This window comes from Kogia breviceps, chromosome 18, assembly GCF_026419965.1.
Source record: "Kogia breviceps isolate mKogBre1 chromosome 18, mKogBre1 haplotype 1, whole genome shotgun sequence".
Taxonomy (NCBI): domain Eukaryota; kingdom Metazoa; phylum Chordata; class Mammalia; order Artiodactyla; family Physeteridae; genus Kogia; species Kogia breviceps.
Genome location: NC_081327.1, coordinates 23,744,016 through 23,765,738, shown reverse-complemented (window position 1 = coordinate 23,765,738; position 21,723 = coordinate 23,744,016). Strand labels below are relative to the sequence as shown.

The window sequence follows — 21,723 nt, the reverse complement described above, 5'->3', positions numbered from 1 at the left end:
AGTGCTGGGGAACAGAGTGAGAACCTCTGCCTGCCTGCATCTTCCAGAGGCCCTGGCATTTCCTCCTGGATGAGAGACCAGGCCATGTCACTCATTGAATGGGGTCCCAGACATCGCACATACAGGCTACAGATCCAAGTATTTGAGGGCTGTGGGGCATGAACTGTGCTGGTCAGGAGGCCAGAAGCATCCAGGAAGTGCGTGTTGGTGGGGAAACAGCTGAGCGTGTGCAGAGGCAGAGGCAGGATGAGGATAGCTTTGACCTCAAGTGGCTTAAATTTAAAACTTTGCAAGGCATCCGGGCCATTAATTCATTACACACTTTATTTTTAATTTTTTAATTTTTTTTTTTTTTTACGGTACTCAGGCCTCTCACTGTTGTGGCCTCTCCTGTTGCGGAGCACGGGCTCCGGATGTGCAGGCTCAGTGGCCATGGCTCACGGGCCCAACCGCTCCGCGGCATGTGGGATCTTGCCGGACTGGGGCACGAACCCGTGTCCCCTGCATCAGCAGGCGGACTCTCAACCACTGCGCCACCAGGGAAGCCCCTACACATTTTTTTTGAGAGCAAAGGTATTGGAAGTTAGAAATGTATTGGGCCCAGTCCTAAGCATCCAGAAGCTCATGGCCTTGCTCTTTTCTGAGACAAGTTAGCAGAAGAGAAAGTCTTTCTTTCTAGACAAGTTCTAGATTTAAATTCCAGCTCTGCTGCTCACAAAGCTGTGTGACCTTGGCCAAGCAAGTTAAACTCTCTGAACCCTCACTGGCAAAAGTAGAGGTAATAGTGCTTACATTACAGGGTCGTAGTGGAGGTTGGAAGAGGTCAGGTATAGGGAAGGTCTCAGGACAGTGCCTGGCAGATTGTAGGTTTCTGTCACCAGTAGAGTCTTCAGCTGCACAGATCAGAAACCAATTTGGGCAGAAAAATAATTTATTGGCAGAAAAGGGTGTAGATCACAGAATGAAAGGAAAAGTTGAAGAACCAGGCCTCAGCAACTCTGGGGTCTAAAGTAGCAGGAACACGTACAGAATCCTTTTGAAGAAAACCTACTCCAAACGTTTTCCATCTAGTATAATTTCCCTCAAGGTTAAAATTCCACAAAGAGAGCCCTCTTCTCCAGGGAGAAGTGTGCTGTTGCTATTCGAAGAAGGGAGAGCATCAGGCAGAAACAACAGATGTCCCCCTGCAGTGCTGTCTCCTGTTATTGTTGAGGTTGTCATTGGCAACATCTACTGATATCTCTAGGCACCTGGTCTCTCTGCCCTGCTGTAGGCCAAGAGTCTGCTTGGGCTGGTGTCACAACTGTTTTTTGAGGAGTTGTCTCAGAAGTGTATTGCTACAAATCATCTTAGCAATCATCTATAAGCCCGCCAGTTGTCAGATGAGGAAACAGAGGGGTTAAGTGATTTGCTTGAAGTTGTACAGTATCATGATGATAATTCTGGAACCCAGGTTTTCTAGTCCTAGGTCACTGCTTTCTTCATTCTCTCCTGCTGTCTCTCTCAAGCCATCAAGCCCTTGGGAACTGCAGGCCCTCCAGGGTTTATTGAATGGCTGTCGATGGACCCCCTTTACAGACTTTGGAGCGTGGGCAAACCTGGAAACCCTGCTGGTTAGAGTCAGACTTGGGTGGGGCACTGGGTGGCAACCAGAACAGAAGGCTTTGCAAGGACTCCTCTTGACCCGGGAAGGAGATACAGGAGATTGGGAGGCATACTGTTTCCTTCTTCTTTTCTCTGATCCAGTGCTAGAAAATCAGCTCACACAGAAGGAGAAGGTGGAAAAAGAGTCCCTGAAGTAGAGCATCATACCATCTTCAGAGCAACCCCTCATATGAGGCTGGCAGGTCTACCATCACCATCTTATACGTAGGGGAGTGGAATGTCAGTGACATTTGATCCCTCGCCCAGGCTCTCATAGCTTGTAAGTGGTGGAGCCAGGATTTGAACCCAGGGCTTTCTAACCTTGGAGCACAGTTCTTCCCAGTCCTCTAAGGTGTCTGAGGGAGATCCAAGTGCCTGGGATGGCTGTGCACCTTCTTTTGGCACCTGTGTGTCACCTTTCTCTCCCTCCCCAGGTTACCTGGTCTCTGCCATGGTTTTCCTCCTCCTGGTGATGACGGACTTCTTCACAATGTTCAACTTGTGGTGACTGAGCTATTGCCTGGAGCAGGGTTCAGGAGTGAGTGCCATGGTGGAGGTGGGGTGCATTTCTGTGGGCTTGGGTGGAGTGGGGGGCTTCTTATTCCTTGGGCCCCTGTGGGCACGGGTTAGGGAAGCCCATGGCAAGCCCAGTGCCTGCCTTTGCAGTGTTGATGAAAGGAGCTCTAGAGGGAAACTCTGGGAGCCAGAACTCTGGAGCTCCCTCCTGGTCTGGCCTCCTGTGTTCACAGAGCGAGTGGTCACCTATGCAGTCCCATAGGGACAAACCCAAGAGATTTCTGTCCCCAAACAGCTCCCCAAGATTGCTTTACAGTCTGCCTGAGTGACTTTCTTTTGGCAGCTGTTTGTCGTCTTGCTCTGCGTTATTTAAAATAAGCTTCTCTGGGCTTCCCTGGTGGCGCAGTGGTTGAGAGTCCGCCTGCCGATGCAGGGGACACAGGTTCGTGCCCCAGTCCGGGAAGATCCCACAGGCCGCAGAGCGGCTGGGCCTGTGAGCCATGGCCTCTGAGCCTGCGTGTCTGGAGCCTGTGCTCTGCAATGGGAGAGGCCACAACAGTGAGAGGCCCGCGTACCGCAAATAAATAAAAATTTTTAAAAAATAAATAAAAAATAAAATAAAATAAGCTTCTGTACTCCCCGTTGGGGGGCTGGGAGGCTATGCCCAAGATGGACATGGCCAGACTTTAGTTAGAGAAGGGAAAATAGGTTTTATCTGTCGCTCCTGACAGCGGGGAAATAGCTGAGCTCCAGTCTGGTTTGCACAGAGGTGATCTGGGCTTTTTAAAGGGAGAATGAGGGAGGAGGGAAAGCAGGGGCTCAGTTGGGTCAGAGAAGTGAAAAAGTACAAAAGGCTGGTGAGTGTCAATGTGATTAGCCCAGCTGTGTTTGTAGCCAACAAGCTGTCTATCCTCCCACAGAGACTGGGAGACAGAGGCTCTGTCCTTTCTGATGATTACATTTCAAAGGAATGGTTCTCGGGTCCTTAAGAGAGATGCTTCTGAGTTGCAGGAGATACATAGTCACAAGTGTGAGCCCTTCTTAGTAAGTGCTCTGAGGAAGGGAGATCAGGGGCCTGTCATCAGGTCCAGGCTGGAAGAAACAGTAAGTTTTCCTGGCAGAGGCATTTTAATGAAGGTGGGGTGAGCTGGGATCCTCCAAGGAACATGCCTTAGCCTCTAGAAGACATGCTAGAATTTGGTCAAGTCTTTTAGCGCAGGAGTTTGCACAGAGCTGTTCCATGTTGAGGGTTCTGCGGCTCTCAGCCATTATGTGCCATGTTAATTCATTAACATTCCCAGCTCATTCTGAGGTAGGTATCACTGTCCGCATTTTATATTTGCAGAAACAGTGCTTAGAGAGGATAAGCAGGCTGCCCTGAGACGTGAAGGTGCCTTGAACTCTGTGCTTTGAATCCAGGCCATGTTTTTCAAATGCTCTATTTGGTTAACTTTTGAGTCATGTGTCAGACAGACTTTGGTCAGGAAAGCAGGAGCCACTTGAAATATTTAGAGCTTCCAAAGATTTAATACACAAATTGGAGGCTACACAGCCATTGGAAGGGCTGGAGGAGAGAGGGGAAGGAGACTTCAGTGGTCTCGGAAGCAGGCAGCACTGAGGGGGCTGATTCTTGGAAGGTTGCCTGCAAACCTGGCCGAACTCCATGTCCCATGTGCCTGTCCACAGTTGCCACCAGCGTGTGATGGCTTCTTCTCTTTGAACCTTAAGATTTCCTGTGAGTGCCTCTCCTTGGCGGAATCTAACCTCAGACCATGCTGGCAAGGAGTCTGGCAAACCAAGTTCCCAAGCTCTCCCCTGAATTGCAGTGGAGAGTGTGGAAGGGGGCAGAGGTGATGCTGGATGATCATCTAGCACAGATTTCTAATACCACAGAATGAAGTAATTTATCAAGCCATTTTCTACCCTGACAGAAGAAAAGAGGCCACATTAGACAGCAGGCTGCCTTGGGACAAAGATGCATGGAGAGAGCGATGAATAGAAGTCCTAAAGGTGGTGGGGTTGAGTTTAGAGCAATCAGGGTGGAGTGGGAGATGGAGTGGAGGCAAGAGCTAGAGTCAGGGAAACTGCTGTTGTAGTGGTCCAGGGGATAGACAATGAGGGCTTAGTCCAGGGCAGGGCAGTGGGGAAGAAGAAGGGAAAAGCAACAGCACTGAACAGGAAGGTTGTAATGTATAGTTTCACCTTCTACCAGCTACTGAGTCTTATGTAGCCCCAGGAAGAAGGATTTTCTCCCTGCTGAATTTCACCCTGAACTGAGATGGTCTGACCCTCTAAAAAAGAAAACTCACAGTTTTCCTCTATCCACACACAATGTTTCTGATACCCACTGTGCAGGTTTTTCCCAACATCAACCAGTTCTCCAACTCTCTGGACACTAGCTGGGTGTACTAGCTTGAATTGAATTGAATTCAATTCAATTCTGACACTACTTACCTGGAGTTAGCACAGACCCCACAGGTTAAGGGCTCAGTTCCACAAGACTGCTCCCATTTCAGGTGCCAAATCACAAGTCTGACTTTCTGTACTTCTGATAAATCAGCTATAAATTGGGGATTCCCATGACTGCCTCTTTGGGTTTGATAATTTGCTAGAATGGCTCACAGAACTTAGGAAAATATTTTAACCAGTTTTTAAAATCAGGGATATAATAAAGGATACAGATGCACAGCCAGATGAAAATGTACATAGGGTGGGGTCCAGAAGGGTCCAAAGTGCAGGAGCTTCTGGCACATGGATGTGTTCACCAACCTGGAAGCTCTCTGAGCCCCGTGCTTTAGGGATTTTTATGGTGGTTTCAACATGCAGGCATGATCGATTATTAACTCAATTTCCAGGCTCTCCCCACTTCCCAGAGGATGGGGGAAGAGCTGAAAGTTCCAAGCTTGGACTCATGGCTTGGTCTTTCTGGTGACCAGCCCCAATCCTGAAGCTATTTAGGGCCCCCCAGCCACAAGTCATCTGATTAGCTACAGAAGACTCTCTTATTGCCTTTTACCAACTGGTGTATGGCCTCAGCGCCCTGTTCGCAGTCTGCATGGGCATCTGCACCTCAGCGGCTTTCACCAAGGTCATGAGGAAGGCACCCACAGCATTGCACAACAAGCTCTTCAACAAGGTATGGGCTTGGGCACTGGCGTGGCCAAAGGCTGAGCCCTGACCTTGCTCAACTTTTTTTTTTTTAATTACTAGACTTTATTTTTTTTTTGAGCAGTTTTTGGTCTACAGAAAAATTGAGCAGAAAGTACAGAGTTCTCTTTTATCCCACACCACATCCTCAGTTTCTCCTATTATTATTATTATTATTAATATTTTGTGGTACGCGGGCCTCTCACTGTTGTGGCTTCTCCCATTGCGGAGCACAGGCTCCGGACGCGCAGCCTCAGCGGCCATGGCTCACAGGCCCAGCTGCTCTGCGGCATGTGGGATCTTCCCGGATTGGGGCACGAACCCGTGTCCCCTGCATCGGCAGGCGGATTCTCAACCACTGCGCCACCAGGGAAGCCCTCTCCTATTATTGATATCTTGCTTTAATGGGGGACATCTGTTAAAATTGATGAGTCAAAGTTGATACATTATTATTATCAACTAAAGTCCATAGTTTACATTAAGGTTCACTCTTGGTGTTGTACATTCTATGGGTTTTGACAAATGTATACTGGCATGTGTCTACCATTAAGTATCATACAGAATAGTTTCACTGCCCTAAAAATCCCCTTTGCTCTACCTAGTCATCCCTCCCCCTCCCTTCCCCCAGACACCTGACAATCACTGATCTTTTTTGCTGTCTCCATGGTTTGGAGAATGTAATGTCATATAGTTGTAAGTGTACACTGGGTCACTAGCTGGGTGGGAGCAGGCCAGAGAATGAGATAGGTGCATTGAAACTCTCCTACCAGTGGAAGCATGATTGTAAAAGTTTAGTGTCCCTTGCTGGAGGGTCAACCCTCAACTACCAATGCTGGCCTCCGTTGCCTGAGCACTGTCAAATAAAGGGTTGCTTATAATTTCCTTAAGTTCCCTTTGAAGTGGGTATTTTAGCCTCGTCTTACGTATGAGAAAACGGAAACACCACAAGTGTTATGGTTAGAATGGGTGTTATGGTTAGAATACCAAATTGTCTATAGTATTTCACTACCTCTTGGAAATATCCTTTTTCTCTCTCACTTATCAAATATTACTATGTGCCAGGCTCTGGGGTTGGCAATTGGGTTTACAATGGTAAATGAACAATGCAAGTATGGTTTGGGTCATCATGGCCTTATAGTCTAAGGCGGGGGAGGGACAAGAAAATAGGCTGTTGTAATATGGTGTGCAGAGTTACCCATGGGGTGGGGCACACAGGGCCATAAGAACATGATGCACCTAACCCCAGCTTGGCGGTGGTGGAAGGAAGGTAGGAGTCCAAGAAGGCTTCTTGGAGGAAGTGGCCTCTATGCTAAGACCTGAGGATGAATGGGATTTCGCCAGTTCAAGATTAAGAGGCGAGGAGAAGCAGAGCATTTCCAGGGAGCTGCATGGAGTTCAGGAAGGCTGGAGCTCAGAGCTGTAGAGAGAGGGCTTCTCAGAGGGATCTCGGGAGGCAAGGAGGCCACCCATCATTCCTTGTAGATTGAATGCAAATTGTGTTTTAATTTTACGAGGGTGAGGCCAGGGCATTTCCCCACATCTCAGATAAAGCAACTGGCTTGGTGGAGCCAGAAGGCAGGAGAGGGGAAATTCTACCCAAGGCCTGGCACTCTTCACCACCTGGCCTGTGGTGGTGACACCGGCTAGCTGGTCTCTAAGTTTCTGACTCCGCATTCCCAGATTCTAGAAATATCTAGTGCCCAGGCCTCAAAGAGATATTCTGTATTTTAATTTTAAGAAATGTTCAAGTTTTTTAATTAGAAAATACATTTCATATTTAAAACATTTTCCTTTTTCTCATCCTTTTATGGCTTTATTGATTTTAAATTTGCCTTTGTAGTTTTAAATAATCACAAGTAAAGGGCAAATCTCTGAAAAAATTGGCTCAACTGCAAAATCAACACACTGCAAAACAAAACCAGAACCAGATTATTTTGATACTTAAGGAGGCAACCAGAGCCCCTGTCCCTGTGTCCCCACCATTTTCTTCTAATCCCTCGTGAGAGTGGGCTGTCACAAAGACTCCTTTCATGCCACAGCTGAGCTGAGTCCTGCTCCTGAGCCCTTCTCCCTGCACCCCGTTCCCCACGAGTGCTCAGCATCCTAGAGAGGGTAATAGTTTTAGTCTTTGATTTGTCACAGTGATTGTGACGATTCTTTTTGCTTTAGTTAGCTCATGTATTTAACAAAAGATTCTGGAGATAAAATTAAAGACAATTTAGAGGCAGGGAAAGAAAACAAGGAAGCTCACAGTCGGCCCCTCTGAAGTTTGCTGCTCCCCACCTTAGACGGCAAATGAACTATACTTGGTCAGCAGGATCCAGGTGTTTGCCATGAGGGCTACTCTAAGTAAGGGACACTTCATGACTCAAATAATTATAATTTATTAATAGTCAGGACCTCACATCCACTGCTTTTAGAGGTCAAGTTGGGATGCCACCTTCAAGAAGGGGCAGTCGTGGTTAAAATCTACCCAAGATTCCATCTTATGCAATTGCAGTGGAATGGCTGCTACTAATTTTTGGTGATACTGAGTGAAATGGTCCCGTTTTTTTACTGAGAAAAAAGTAAGAGTAAGAGTTGAAAAGAAATGTAAGAGTTAGTATTAATAGCAATACCAGGAAGCAGGTATTGTTCTGAGGACTTTTAATGTACTATCGTTTCCTTCCTTTTTATTTATTTTTTTGCTTTTATTTATTTATTTTTTAAAACATCTTTATTGGAGTATAATTGTTTTACAGTGGTGTGTTAGTTTCTGCTTTATAACAAAGTGAATCAGCTATACACATATATATATATCCCAATATCTCTTCCCTCTTGCGTCTCGCTCCCTCCCACTCTTTCCTTCCTTTTTAAAATAATAGTTTTATCAGGATATAATTCACATACCATGAAATTTATCCTTCTAACTTGTATATTTTAAATATACAATAATATAATATATAATATACAATAATATCCCCTTTTATTATTTTTTTAAATTTATTTATTTTATTTTTGGCTGAGTTGGGTCTTCAGTGCTGGGCACGGGCTTTCTCTAGTCATGGCAAGTGGCGGCCAATCTTGGTTGCGGTGTGCGGGCTTCTTGTTGCAGTGTCTTCTCTTGTTGCAGAGCATGGGCTCTAGGCACGTGGGCTTCAGTAGTTGTGGCACACAGGCTCAGTAGTTGTGGTGCACGGGCTTAGTTGCCCTGCAGCATGTGAGATCTTCCCGGACCAGGGCTCGAACCCTAGTCCCCTGCATTGGGGGGCAGATTATTAACCACTGCACCACCAGGTAAGCCCAATAATATACCCTTTTAAATCGTATATTTTAGTATATTTGCAGAGTTGTGCAATCGTCATCACAACTCTGAAGCATTGTTATCCCCATTTTACAAATGAGGACACTGAGACTCAGAGAGGTTAAGTAACTTGCCCACAGTCCCACAGTAGTAGGTGGAAGAGTGGGGCAGCCCTGAAGTCCAGACAAATTGACTCCGGAGCCCCTGCTTTTAACCACTGCTCTATGTTGCCTTCCCTGAATACCCTTTAGGCTGCATCCTGTACCTCTTCACAGCCTGAGGGTACCTGGCATTTCATTAAGCCCCAAGCATGGCCTGCAGCCAGCCTCATGACCTGGGTTGCTTTTGTCCTTGCAGTGCCCCGCTGCCCCATGTGTTTCTTTGACACAACCCCAACAGGCCGACTCCTGAACTGCGTTGCAGGGGACTTGCATGAGCTGGGCCAATTCTTGCCCACTGTGGCTGAACAGTCCCTGCTCCTGATTTTGGTAGTGACCACAATGCTGATGATTGTCAGTGTGGTGTCTCCCTCTGTCCTGTTGATGGGAGTAATACTCATTGTTTGCCTTGTTTATTTTTATTTATTTATTTATATTTTTTTGCGGTATGCGGGCCTCTCACTGCCGTGGCCTCTCCCGTTGCGGAGCACAGGCTCCGGACGCGCAGGCTCAGCGGCCATGGCTCACGGGCCCAGCTGCTCCGTGGCATGTGGGATCTTCCCGGACCGGGGCACGAACCCGTGTTCCCTGCATCGGCAGGCAGATTCCCAACCACTGTGCCACCAGGGAAGCCCTTGCCTCGTTTATTTTAAGTGAGTGGGTTATTTTCGCTTGTGAATGAGGTTTGTGACTTGGGGTATGAGTCTAGGACCAACTTAGAATTGGAGGGTCCCAGAGGCAGATGGCCCAGGTCACTCACTCCCATTCTCGATGCAGAATGTTCAAGAGGGCCATCAATGCGTTCAAGAGCCTGGAGACCTACAGTTTCCCTTTATTCCCACATCCTCACCACTCTGCATGGCCTGAGCTCCATCCATGTCTATGGAGAAACTGAAGATTCCATCAGCAAGTGAGTCCCTCTGCTGTCTGAGGGTGATGGAGACTGTGGAGGTGGTGGGGCACAGGAAGCCAGGAAACAGAGCATCTGGAAATAGGATCATCTTTAGAAGAATCAGAGAGAACTCTGTTTTATCCCATTTGTTTCTCCGAGCCTCCGGAACCTCATCTGGAAGGTGGTGCTTATAAGAATAAAAAATGTAAGTGATATGAAAAATGCTTGTCAACCTTAAAGATCTGTGGCTATTACATACATATATCAATATAATTAATGGTAAGATGTTACTGTGTTAGCACTTACTGCATTGGTTTTCTTTTTTCTTTCGCTTCCAAACAGGTATCTAAATATAATAAAATAATAAAGAAAAGGGGCTCTCTCAATAACGCAATTTTCTTCACTATTCACACCCACAGATTTGCCTTCTAATGTTTGTTGCAACAAACAAACAAATCCTACGATTGTTGCTGAAGGTTTATTGTGTAACATAAACTTATCTACTTGTAAAGATCAGTCAAACATGGTCTGTGCTGAACTACAAGAAGCTTACCGTCTAATGGGAGACAGGAGACACAGACGTATGTTTTTGTAATAATACAGTGTTGAATATGATAAGACAGCATAGGAGAGGAGCAGGTAAAATGCCCTGGGGGTTCAGAGGAGAAAACGACGACCCACATCTGAGGATCAGGGAAGGCTTTGGGGAGGAGGCAGCATCTGAGGTGGCCTTGAAGCCTGGGAAAATTGGGGCACGTCAGATGGTGTGTGCTCTGTTGGCTGAAATATTGGATGAGCCATGGTGCCACCTCTCCCTGTGGCACTGGAGAGACCCAAGGGCTGCGCAAACACTAGGACTAAGGGGATCCTGGAGTGACACATTCATTCAGTCAACACTGAGAACCTACCAGGATACAGCGGTAAACAAGGTGGATACGTACAAGGAAGGGATCACTCCCCTTCACTCACTCACAAATCTGGGCATGTATTCACTTTCATTGGCCCAGTTACGGTAACTTGCCCATCCTGGACCAATCATGAAGGCCAGGGAAAGAGAACTGCTGATAGGCCTAAATCGGTCAGAGACCACTCCTAGATCTGGGGTCAGGTGAACTCCATGGCTGAGAAAGGGGTAGGAAGGAATCCCCCCAATTTTCTTGGTTGGCTCTTTGATAAGAGTGGGGAGCTGGATGCTGGAGGAAGCAACCAGTGTCCACCTCGGGGAACCCTGGGTTAGACAAACACGTGTGGCTTTCAGGTTGTCCTTTCCTTCTCAGGTTTAAAAGGCTGATGTATGCACAAAATAACAACCTGCTGATAATGTTTCTGTCTCCCACGCGATGGGTGGCACTGAAGCTGGAGCTCATGACCAACATGGTGACCTTGATGGTGGCCTTGTTCACGCTCTTTGGCGTTTCCTCTGCCCCCTATTCCTACAAAGCCATGGCTATCAGCCTTGTCCTGCAGGTGAGGGAGGGACTCTCAGATGGCACGTGGTGGCCTGTGGTCTGTGGACAGACTCAGGGGTCCATGGGACTTTGATCACACCTTGGGTTTGGGCCGTTTGTGATCTTACGAACAATGTGCTTGGCTTTCTGAATCCGCAGCTTTGTTCTGGTTCCTTGTCACCTTTTTTTTTTTTTTTTTTTTTTTTTTTTTTTTTGGTACGCGGGTCTCTCACTGCTGTGGCACCTCCCATTGCGGAGCACAGGGTCTGGACGCACAGGCTCAGTGGCCATGGCTCACGGGCCCAGCCGCTCCGCGGCATGTGGGATCTTCCTGGACCGGGGCACGAACCCGTGTCCCCTGCATCGGCAGGCGGACTCTCAACCACTGTGCCACCAGGGAAGCCCCCTTGTCACCTTTGAACTGAGAGGTCTGTATTTAAAGGTGTTTAACGGAATCATAGAATATTGGGATTGAAGGGGAGCCCACAGATAACAGAGTCCAACCCTCCTGTTGTGTAGATGGGGAAATTGAGGCTCAGAGAGGGGAAGGAGTTGTCTGAATGGACAGAGCATTAGAAGCAGAGCCAGGGCAAGACCTCTGACCTCTTGTTTTCCTGTCTGGTGTCTTTTCACTTTACTATTAATACCCTGATTCAGTTGTCAAACTTTTCTGAGGTATCTGGGAGAGGGAGCTGTGGAAAATGTAGGTTTCCCAGTCCTCCCATGGAGCAGGCCTCTCAGGCTTCTAAGTGTATAGGCTTGAAACTGAGCACTCGGCCCAGCCTGCCAGGCTGATTCAGCCAGACCTGTGGGGCTGACAGGAAGGCCACGCTCCAGAGCATAGCTGGAGGGATTCAGAGTCAAGTCCTTGTCGGACGGGGTCTTGGAATCTAATCTTTAAAATGGGTTCTCAGGGGAACCCTGGTGTAGTAGTTGGCAGGCCTCATGGTCTGAGTTCCTCCATGCCAGGCAGTGGGGCCAAGGTTCATGTCCACAGAGTCCAGGGGAAGGGGTCTCCATGAAGGGCCGTGAGACCAGATGCTGGCTCAGAGAACCTTGGCCGTCCCCTCCCGCAGGGGTACTCGTTAACTATCTTCTGTGAATGCTTTCGCTCTAACTGGGCTTAGGTCTTGTGTGCCCCACGCGGAGGCATCCTTTTGGGTGCAGAGGGGCCCTCTCGTGCTCCTTGTTGAGCCCTGTGGCAGACACATGTTTGTACACACATACGGTGCTGTGCCCACATGCCCATGCCTGTGTGTACACCCTTCCAAGAGCTCATGGGTCACACAGAAGGCTGTGCAGTGTTCATGCCCACAGACAGCTGCCCTGTGCCATAACCAGGGTATTGGGGAGCTTGCACTGAGCCCGCATCCTGCTGGGTACTTGCTGTGCTTTCTTCCATTTAACTCTCACCACCTTCCATGAGATGTGGCCAAGTTGTTAAGAATGTGTGGTTTGTAACGTGCAGGTTCACACCAGGCTCTGTCCATTATCAGCTGTGTGACTTTGGGGAAATCTGTTACCCTCCTTATGCCTGGGATTCCTCTTCTATAAAAGGGAGATAATAAAAGTTCTGGAATCATGGACTTGTGAAGAATGTATGTAAACTTGAGGGTTCATGCATGGTAAAAACCTTAGCCCAGAATAAATGCTGGATAAATGTTTGCTGTTATTGTTCCCAGCTTACAGATAGGAAACTAGAGTTTCTGGAGTTAATTTGCCCATATTCCCACAGCTGCTGAGAGACAGGTTTGTCCATGGTGGGGCACACTCTTCTCTTTCTCTTTCTCTCTCTCTCTGATACTCACATACATAAGCACACACTCGGCTAAGCACAAGCACATGCACACGTGCCCCAGAGTTGGCCCTGAGCCTTCCAGAACTCTGGAGAGAGGCCCCACATTGGAGTCCTGGGGGACATGGAGTCACTAAGGCCAGAGATGTCCCTGTCTGCTGCACCCTGTGCCCAGGTTGTCCAGTGCTGGTGCAGGAAGCGGGTGGAGGTTTAGCTCTCCCAGGAGCATCATGCATACAGGTGGCCACTCAAGGTTGACCAGTTGTCCCACCACAGGCCACCAAGGAGGAGCTCTGCCTGGGGGTGTGATGATTTCAGAATGACCCCAGGTTCATCCTTTCTTCTCAACATCTGCTGCCCTGTTTGAGTGTCTCACCTCTATCCTGAGTAACAACCTCCTAGCCTTGCTGCCTTGCCCACCCCCGAGCCCCTTCCCATCCACCTTCTACACTCTCTCCAGAGTGATCTTTAATTCTTGTTTTCCTCATGTTACTGCCTTGGTTAGAACCTCTAGAGACTTCCTGTCTCCTTATGCACCAAACCTAAGCCATGGACCTACATTCCAGGCCCTGAAATCTGGCCTCAGACCCCACATGCACTGTCTCCTCTGGTCAAACTGGTACTTTGACTTCTGCATGCACTCTTGAGGAAACTCAAGCTTTGGGAGACAGGTATCATACACCATGTTGCTTTGTAGCCCTAAGAGTTTTCTTAGTAAATATTAGAGATGTTTCTGGTTGCAAGCCAAAGTAAGCCACAGAACCAATTCAAAATGACCTTGACAATCTGGAAACTTATTATTCTATGTGACCGGAAGGCTGGGGTAGGGCTGTTCTCTGTTGGCTAATTTACTGGCCTAGCATGAATCCATGGTCATTTGATCTTTCTTCTCTGGCATCCATGCCTGATTTTTGTCCTCAGGATTGTCTACTCAAGTTCACAAAGTGGTTGCTGAAGCCCCAAGCAGCACATCCTCACCCAGAAACTGCCAAAGATTGGAGAGTAGATAACTTTTTCAATGTGTCCCCTTGTAAGAACAAGGAGTAGATTTCTGGATGCTAGCATCTGAGACTTCCTTGTGCTCTGTTGGCCAGAGCTGTGATGGCTCACTCCTCAACCAGTCATTGGCAAGAGGAGAGGGATTAACATGAGTGGTTTGGAGTAACCAAGCCTTCCTGGAATTCCAAGCTATAGACACCTGAACATAACAGAGGGTGTGTTAGCAAGGAAGAAAGAGGGGACCAGCTGTGGATAGGCAATCAACTGTGTCTGATATCCCTTCCCAGCTCAGTGTCATTTCAGGATGGTGACCCCTTCTCTGACTTATATAGGCTTTCCCTCCCTGGCCTCCCTGGCCCATACGTACCCTCTCCTTTAGCTGCAGTCAAATGGCTTGTGGGGTCCTGAATGTATGCTGCCACTTCAATATTGTCAAGACTTTGTCCCTCTTTTAGGAACACCTCTCTCCATCTGTGTTTAGCTGGCTAAATCCCACCTCTCCTTAAAAATGTAACTCCAGTGCCAACTCCTCCAGGAAGCCTTCCCTGCAGCCCTTGTCTGGTGACTGTCCCCTGGCCATGACAGTGCTGTGGGCTGACTCTGTCATGCTGCCTTCTCTGCTGGCCTATCTCCCCATCCGACTGGGCACTCCTTGAGGGCAGAAACAGTGTCTGTTGCACTTTAAGCATGGAGCCCGGCCCAGCACCTCCATGAGTTTGTTGACTGACTGTATAATGGAGTTGTTGCCCAGCACTTTCTGCATGGCCTGGGGGGTACAGAGAATAAAGACTGGGTCCCCATCCCAGCTCTGCCTTTGGCTTCCAGGTGATTCTCTGTGTACCATTTCTTCTATTTGGACCTCCATTTCCTCATCTATGGTGCCTCCAATTCCCAAGAATCCCTGAGACACCTCTTAACCTGGGTTTCCCTGAAGGCAGAGCCTGAGACAAGGACTCGGATTCAGGTAGATTATTTGTGAGATGCTCCCTGGAAAGAGGGCCAAGGGAACAGGAGCACGAGACAGGGAAGGAGGAACTGCACCAGGAGAGTGTGTCATTGAGGTCACTGCTCTAGGTCATCAGCACTCAACTCCCAGGATTGTCCCCCGAAGGCTGAGAGACAGGAGCCTTCATCTGCTGGCTCTTTTCCCCGTTAGTTGAGGGTTGCTCCCAAGGGCCGTTAACTCCCGTGTTTCTGGGCTGCACATGGGCTGAGTGGGCTCCTGTGGTGTGGATGAAGGTTTTGAATGGAAAGCAGAGGGTTCCTGAGGTGGAATGGGGTTGGTAGGGTTGCTCCCTTACAACTGCCCACCACAGCTTCAGTGAAACTTAAGAGTAGCCTCAGGGGGACGCCAGAGGTACCTTCTCCATCCCTATAAGGGAAGTTGTCTTGGTTTGAAGAGTTACTCGGGAGGAATGGCAACTCCCAGTCTTCAGGAGTGGAGAGAGCCTGAGCTCACCCCCACAGCCTGCTAGCCTGATGCTTCTCCTTCGTTCCAGCTGGCGTCCAACTTCCAGGCCTGTGTCCAGATTAGTTCAGAGACAGAGGCGTACTTTACAGCTGTGGAGAGGATGCTGCAGTACATGAAGGTGGGACACAGGTCTGGGCTTTGTGCAGGGAGATCTAGAAGGCTCACATCCAGCCTGGGGCTCAGCTTCTGTGACCTCTGCAAGCCCCAACACCACAGGGGCCCTGAGATTTTCCCAGGAGGCAGCTGGGCTCCTGGTCCTTCCTCCCCATCTCCCCTGGAACTGTGCATATCATCTCTCAGAAGGTCTTCCACACCAATTGGCTCATTTTGACCACATCCCTCATGGCATTCTTGGATGTAGAGGGAATGATCTGCCCTTTTTAGAAATGAGGGGTTTGCCCAAATATAATAATAATAATGATGACAATAATAATTGTTATTAATATTGCTTCTATTTATGTCCTAGTATTTAAGAGCCCAGATTTTGGAGCCAGATCACCTGGGTTCAGGTCTAAGCTTTGCCGTGTGAGTCAGCTGTGTACCCTTGTGAATTATTCAGCTTTTCTGCTCCCCATCTCTGAAATAGGACAGATTACAGTATCTACTTCATTGGGTTATTACAAAGATTAAATAACATCACATGTAAATCACGTAGCCTAGTGCCTGGTCCATAGTAAATACTCACTATAATGATATGTAGATTATTTCATGGAATCACAAAACAACTTAATGAGGTTGACTGAATTATTACCCCCAACATCCAGAGGTGGAGACTTTCCTCCCAATACACCCACCGTGCTCGATGCAGAGCTGTGGGCTTGGAGCCAGACAGCCCTGGGTTTGAGTCCCAGGTGATCTACTCATCAGCTGTGTGGTGTTAGCATGTCATCTGACCGGTTTGAGCCTCTATTTCCTCACCTGTGACATCATCCAAAATTGCCTACCCCCTAGGGTAGGGATCGAGAGAGATTAAGTCTGCCTGAGGGCTCTGAGCTATAAAACATGCCCCACAGGGGTGAGTTAGCTCTGCTGTCCTTATTATCATTATTCTGGATTCTGTTTCTTTAGAGCCTCATACAATAAATTAGAGAGTTTTCTATGTTAATAACAAGGGGACTAGCTATATGGTTTCTCACTCTTTAGGGCTAAAATGTTGTGCATTTCAGGTGATTGGGGTAGGATGTTCTTCTTGGGGTGTCTTCTGATCACATGGTGGTGGCTTGACCCTGGTTCAGGGCAGGCTGGGGTGCGTCACACACCCAACAGCTAGAGACCAGTGGGTCAGCAGTGGATGGGCAGAGATGGAGGATAACTACTGATTTCTTTTTCTTTCTTTAAAAATGAGATGTGTGTCTCTGAAGCTCCTTTACACATAGAAGGCACGAACTGTCCCCACGGGTGGCCACAGCATGGGGAAATCACATTCCAGGATTATCAGATGAAATACAGAGACAACATGCCTATTGTCCTCTATGGCCTCAACCTGATGATTCTTGGCCAGGAAGTGGTGGGCATAGTGGGAGGGATGGGCTCTGGTGAGCTGAGTGCCTGGGGTAACCCCGTCTTCATTGTTGGCCTTTGAGTGTCAGACCTGTTTTCGGACTTGTGCTTACTCAGTGACCCCAGAGATATTTGTTGGGCCCTCACTTTGTGCTGGGAGAACAAAACCCAAAGTCTCTGCTGTCATGGGATTCCAGTGGAGGGGACAGACGTTAACGGTCATCAAATAAGGAAATGAGGGAGGTCACTGACTTGGTGGTGAGGGCCGTGCGGATGGAGGGGGTGTGTTACAGAGTAACAGGGTTGGTGGACCCTTGAGCTACAGTGGTCTGGGCTCTGAGGCCAACGTCTGCGGGGAGACAGAAGGGTGAACAGGGTGCAGGAACGAGCGCTTCCAGCAGGGGGCGTGCAGGGCTCCGGCTCCTCCATTCCTCCTCCCCTCCCCCTCTAGACCTCTCTAGTCAGCCTCCTCCTTCTCCACCTGTCTCTCCCCACTTACTTTCTCCTGGTTGACTTCTTTCCTCTCTTCCTCTCCTATCACTTTTGGGAGATCTGACCCTAGGGTCATCCCCTCCCACTTTTTGCATTATTCAGAGACAGCACTCAGACCCCAGCCTTGTGCTCTCGGGGCTGCCTCTCCAGGTAGCCCCCCAGGATGACTGGAACCTTGTGGGTCTCTGCCTCCTCAGGCCCCTGCAGGCCTTGCACTACTGCAAGATGAAGAGTTCCCAGCTATATTCTTTCATGTGTTCTTCCCTTTCTATTTCTCGCCCACAGTTGGGCTGAGAGGACTGGGTCTGACATAGAGAAGTTCTCAGTAGAGATGGTCCAATTGACTGTATTCATCCAGTAGGTATTTACTGAGCACCTACTATATGCCAGGCATGGAAACACAAAGGTGAACAAGACACATGGCTGCCCCTCACACTGACCTCATCTTTGAGAGCAGAGGTTGAAAACTCAAATGCTTTTCGGGCCCAGCAAATAACATAGATGCATGAAATGTGCCTGGGGTGTGATGAAAGGAGGGTGGGGAGGGCAGTGCACTGAACTTGAAGGCTGTTCTCTCTCAAGGAAGCAGCTACGCTTGGCTCCAGCTGCCTATTGCCCAGGGAGATATGGGACCAGTGTTGCCGGTTCTACTGACTTTCAAGAGAAGCATGCGGTTTGAATTTTTGTACATTGGGTCTTCGGATTTTTTTTAAATGCTGGCAAAGAATTTGAAAAACAACAATAACGTTGTGTGTGTGAAACAAAACATATGTGTGGGCTGGATTTATCCAGGGGCTCCATTTGCGCCTTCTGGTTGAGGCAGTAACAAGCTGCTCGTGGTTTCGGGCACCCCTTGGAGCGGAGACTCCGGGCCTCTTCTGCCCTCTCAGCGCTCATGATGACATGGAACAGGCCACGGAGGGGGTGGGTCAGGGCTGGATGCCAGGTCAGACCTGTGCTACCCCTCCCGCAGACTCAGGAGATGGAGCCCCACTTGTGCTTGCCCCACAGAGAAGTCCTCCCTGAAGATGGCTCTCTTCCGCCTGGTGGAACCAGCCGCGGGCCGCATCCTCATCGATGGCGTGGCATCTGCAGCCTCGGCCTGGAGCACCTGCTGTCCAAGTTCTCGGTTATCCCTCAAGATCCTGTCCTGCTGTCAGGGACCATCAGGTGAGTACTGGGCTGAGGCCAGCCTGTGCGGAGGACAGGCTCCCAGCAGGAGCTGCAGGATGGATCTCCGGGGCTGGGCTGCCTCTGGTCAGCTGTGGCCAGAGCCTCAATTTCTGGGCCTCTGCTCTCTCCTCGGCACAGAGGGCCTCTCCTGCCCACCTGGCCCCCCTCTCCGAGAGGTTCCTGAGGATTGAATGAGGCCCAGATAGACACAAGAGCACTTTGTAAACCATGATGTCCTAAACAAAAGCCAGGAATTTTTTATTTTTAAAAAATCTGCTGGGATTGGTCAGATTTCAGGTCATTATTAACATTTGCCCTGTGGCTTACCACATCCTTCCATGTATGGATGTGGCTTATTCTCTTCTCTCACCCACTGGGTAAGGCCGACTGGGGCGTTCAGGCTGGATGTTAAGATGCACTTTGCAATCCAGGCAGTCCCGTCAGTGAAGCAGGCAGAACTGGGTCTCTTAGCCTCCCCTCCATGCTTTCTATTTCCTTGGAAGTCAACTCGGGGACTAACCTTCATCCAGATTAGTGCTGCTGCTTGGTGCTTATTAACTTGCTCCAACCCAAGGCATGGAGACTGAGGAAGAATGAGGCATTAAAAATGAAGCTGGACCCCGCACGTTCCAGGTATATTTAAGTGGCGTTCTTAGAGGCAAGAGGATAACTTACCCCAGAGCTCTGATCACCCATTTATTTATTTTCTCGTTGTTCATTGAGTCCTTCATCCTTTCACCCACTTCATTTGCCTTTTCTGAGCCTCTGCCAGGTCCAGATATTGTGCTAGGGACTGGGGACACTTTGATGAATGATTACTGCCCGTGCTCCCCCCAGAAGTTCACAGTATAGTTGGGGGTGGGGACGTTGTAGAGATGTAAGACCCATCAAATTATAATACAAGGAGGTAATTGCTAGATCAGAGATATGAACTAAGTGCTAAGGGAGCCCACAAGTAGGACAAATAACTCTGCCTGGGGGAATCCAGAAAGTCTTCTTAGAGGAGGGGGGTGGGCATTTGAGTAGGGTCCTGAAGGATAAGTAGGAGCTTGCCTGGCAGAAAAAGGGGAGAAAGTCTTTCCAGGGAGCGTGCATAATATGTGCACAGACAGAGAATTTTGTAATGATTGTGTTGTTTTAGAGGAGTGAGATAACATTTAATGATAGATTTCTGTGTTAAGGTAGAACTTGGCCAAATCTATGGTGCCAAGGTATAGGAGAAGTAAAAGGATGAATTAACATTTATTGAGCATCTATATGTGCCAGCCCCATGCTTTAATATTCTGTGTCATTTCACTGTCACAGCAATCCTATGAGGTAAGCACTGTTATTAACCCCTGTTTATAAGGGAAGAAACTGAACTTAGAGAGGAAAAGTGAAGGAGACACACATAAAAGGTAAAGATGAGATATGACCACAGGTAGTCCAACCCCTTCACCAGCGATGGTTCCACCCTTGTACTCCTGGAGTACAGGAGACCTGGGTTCTCTGCCCTTTAAGGTTCCATTTATCTCTGAGTATCTTTGATTCCGGCCTGTCCCTCAGACTGACTTGTGGTGTGACCTTGAACAAGCCACTTAACACTGATAAGCCCTAATTTTCTCATCAATACAAGGGGTATATCTATCTCATGGGGAAGAGGATGTCAATGAGAGCATCTGTGAAAATGCTTTGGAAGCTTTCAAATATCACGCAAATAGGGCATTTTACCTTCTGCTTCTTTAACGCATTCTAGCTCTACATGCAAAATGTATGTGGCTGCCAGACCTGGGGAAAGATAAAGCAGAGGTTAAGAACGGGTTTCAATCAGGACTCAGTGGTTGTGTAACAGGGAAGGGTTTATAATGTTTCCTATGCCAAATGCCAGTGCAAACCTTAATAGGTATAAAGTCCAGTTAAATCCCAGTCTGATGTCAGTCGCCTGGATGATCAGTTAGGATTCTTTCACTGCGAGAGACAGAAAAAATCACCTTATGCTTACTAGAATGGCTATAATAAGACAAGAAAAAAGAAAAAGGAACATAACAAGTATTGGTGTGAATGTTGAGAAATTGGAACCCTCATGAACTATTGGTGGGAATGTAAAATGGTACGGGCACTGTGGAAAACAATTCGGCAGTTCCTCAAAAAGTTAAATATAGAATTATCATCTGATTCACCAATTCTGGTTCTAGGTATATACCTAACAGGGTTGAACGCAGGACTTGAACAGATATTCGTATACCCGTGTTTATGGCATTATTCACAATAGCCAAAAGGTAGAAACAACCCAAATGTCCATCAGCTGATGAATGGGTAAACAAAATGTGAAATGTACACACAATGGAATATCATTCAGCCATAAACAGGAATGAAAATTTCATATATGCTACAACATGGATAGACCTTGAAAACATTATGCTAAGTGAAATAAGCCAGACATAGAAGGACAAATATTGTATATTTCCATTTAAGTGAGGTACCAGGAATAGGCAAATTCACAGAAACAGAAGGTAGAAAAGAGGTGACCAGGGGCTGAGGGGGCGGGAAAGAAGGAGATTGTTTAATGGGCAGAGTTTTTATTGGTGATGATGAGTTTTAGTGGATTGTTACACGACATTGTGAATGTACTGAACACCATTGAATTGTACACTTACAAATGGTTAAAATGATAAGTATTATGTATATGCTAACACACACACACACACACACACGCGCGCACACACACACCAGGTGGCTTAAGCTAAAAGGGCCTCTTTTGGCTCACAATACTGGGAAGGCCAAGGCTGATTCAAGGGCCCAGTGTCACGCTCACTCTGCTTTGGCTTCATTCTCGGGCTCCAGTGAGGGCCCTGGGGGGGCACCATGTGTCCCACTCCCAAGATGAGATGGTTGCAACCTCTCTTGTTCAGTTAGTGAGAAAGAACAAGCCCCCTTCCTGGTGATTGTTGTCAAAATCCTGAGTTACACTCTGATTGGTTCCCTTCTCACCCCTAGCTAATCACTGTGGCCAGGGAGTACTGCGTGCTTGTTTGCTTGTACCTGAGTCCTTGCTCCACCCTGGTGCTGGTGGGGAAGCTCCACCTGGACCACATGGGCTTGATGGCTGGGGAAGAGGTGGCCCCCAAATAAGACCTGGAGTCTGCTGCCTGAAGAAGGAAGGGGTACTGGGAGAAAGACCATTCTTGGGAGTTCAATGTGCTTCTCTGGACCCAGTAATCCAGCT

The 21,723-nt window shown here is 48.1% G+C and overlaps 1 protein-coding gene across 1 annotated transcript in view; it reads left to right on the top strand.

The window, feature by feature from the left end:
• Positions 1–21,723, top strand: part of LOC131744369 (ATP-binding cassette sub-family C member 11-like) — a 43,960-nt gene that overhangs the window by 19,367 nt on the left and 2,870 nt on the right. Inside the window, 10 exon segments of the mRNA XM_067018367.1 lie at positions 2,079–2,237; positions 5,154–5,302; positions 8,953–9,194; positions 9,526–9,573; positions 9,575–9,658; positions 10,918–11,107; positions 15,382–15,471; positions 16,699–16,888; positions 18,357–18,428; positions 18,431–18,515. Coding sequence (XP_066874468.1) covers positions 2,079–2,237; positions 5,154–5,302; positions 8,953–9,194; positions 9,526–9,573; positions 9,575–9,658; positions 10,918–11,107; positions 15,382–15,471; positions 16,699–16,888; positions 18,357–18,428; positions 18,431–18,515 — 1,309 coding nt within the window.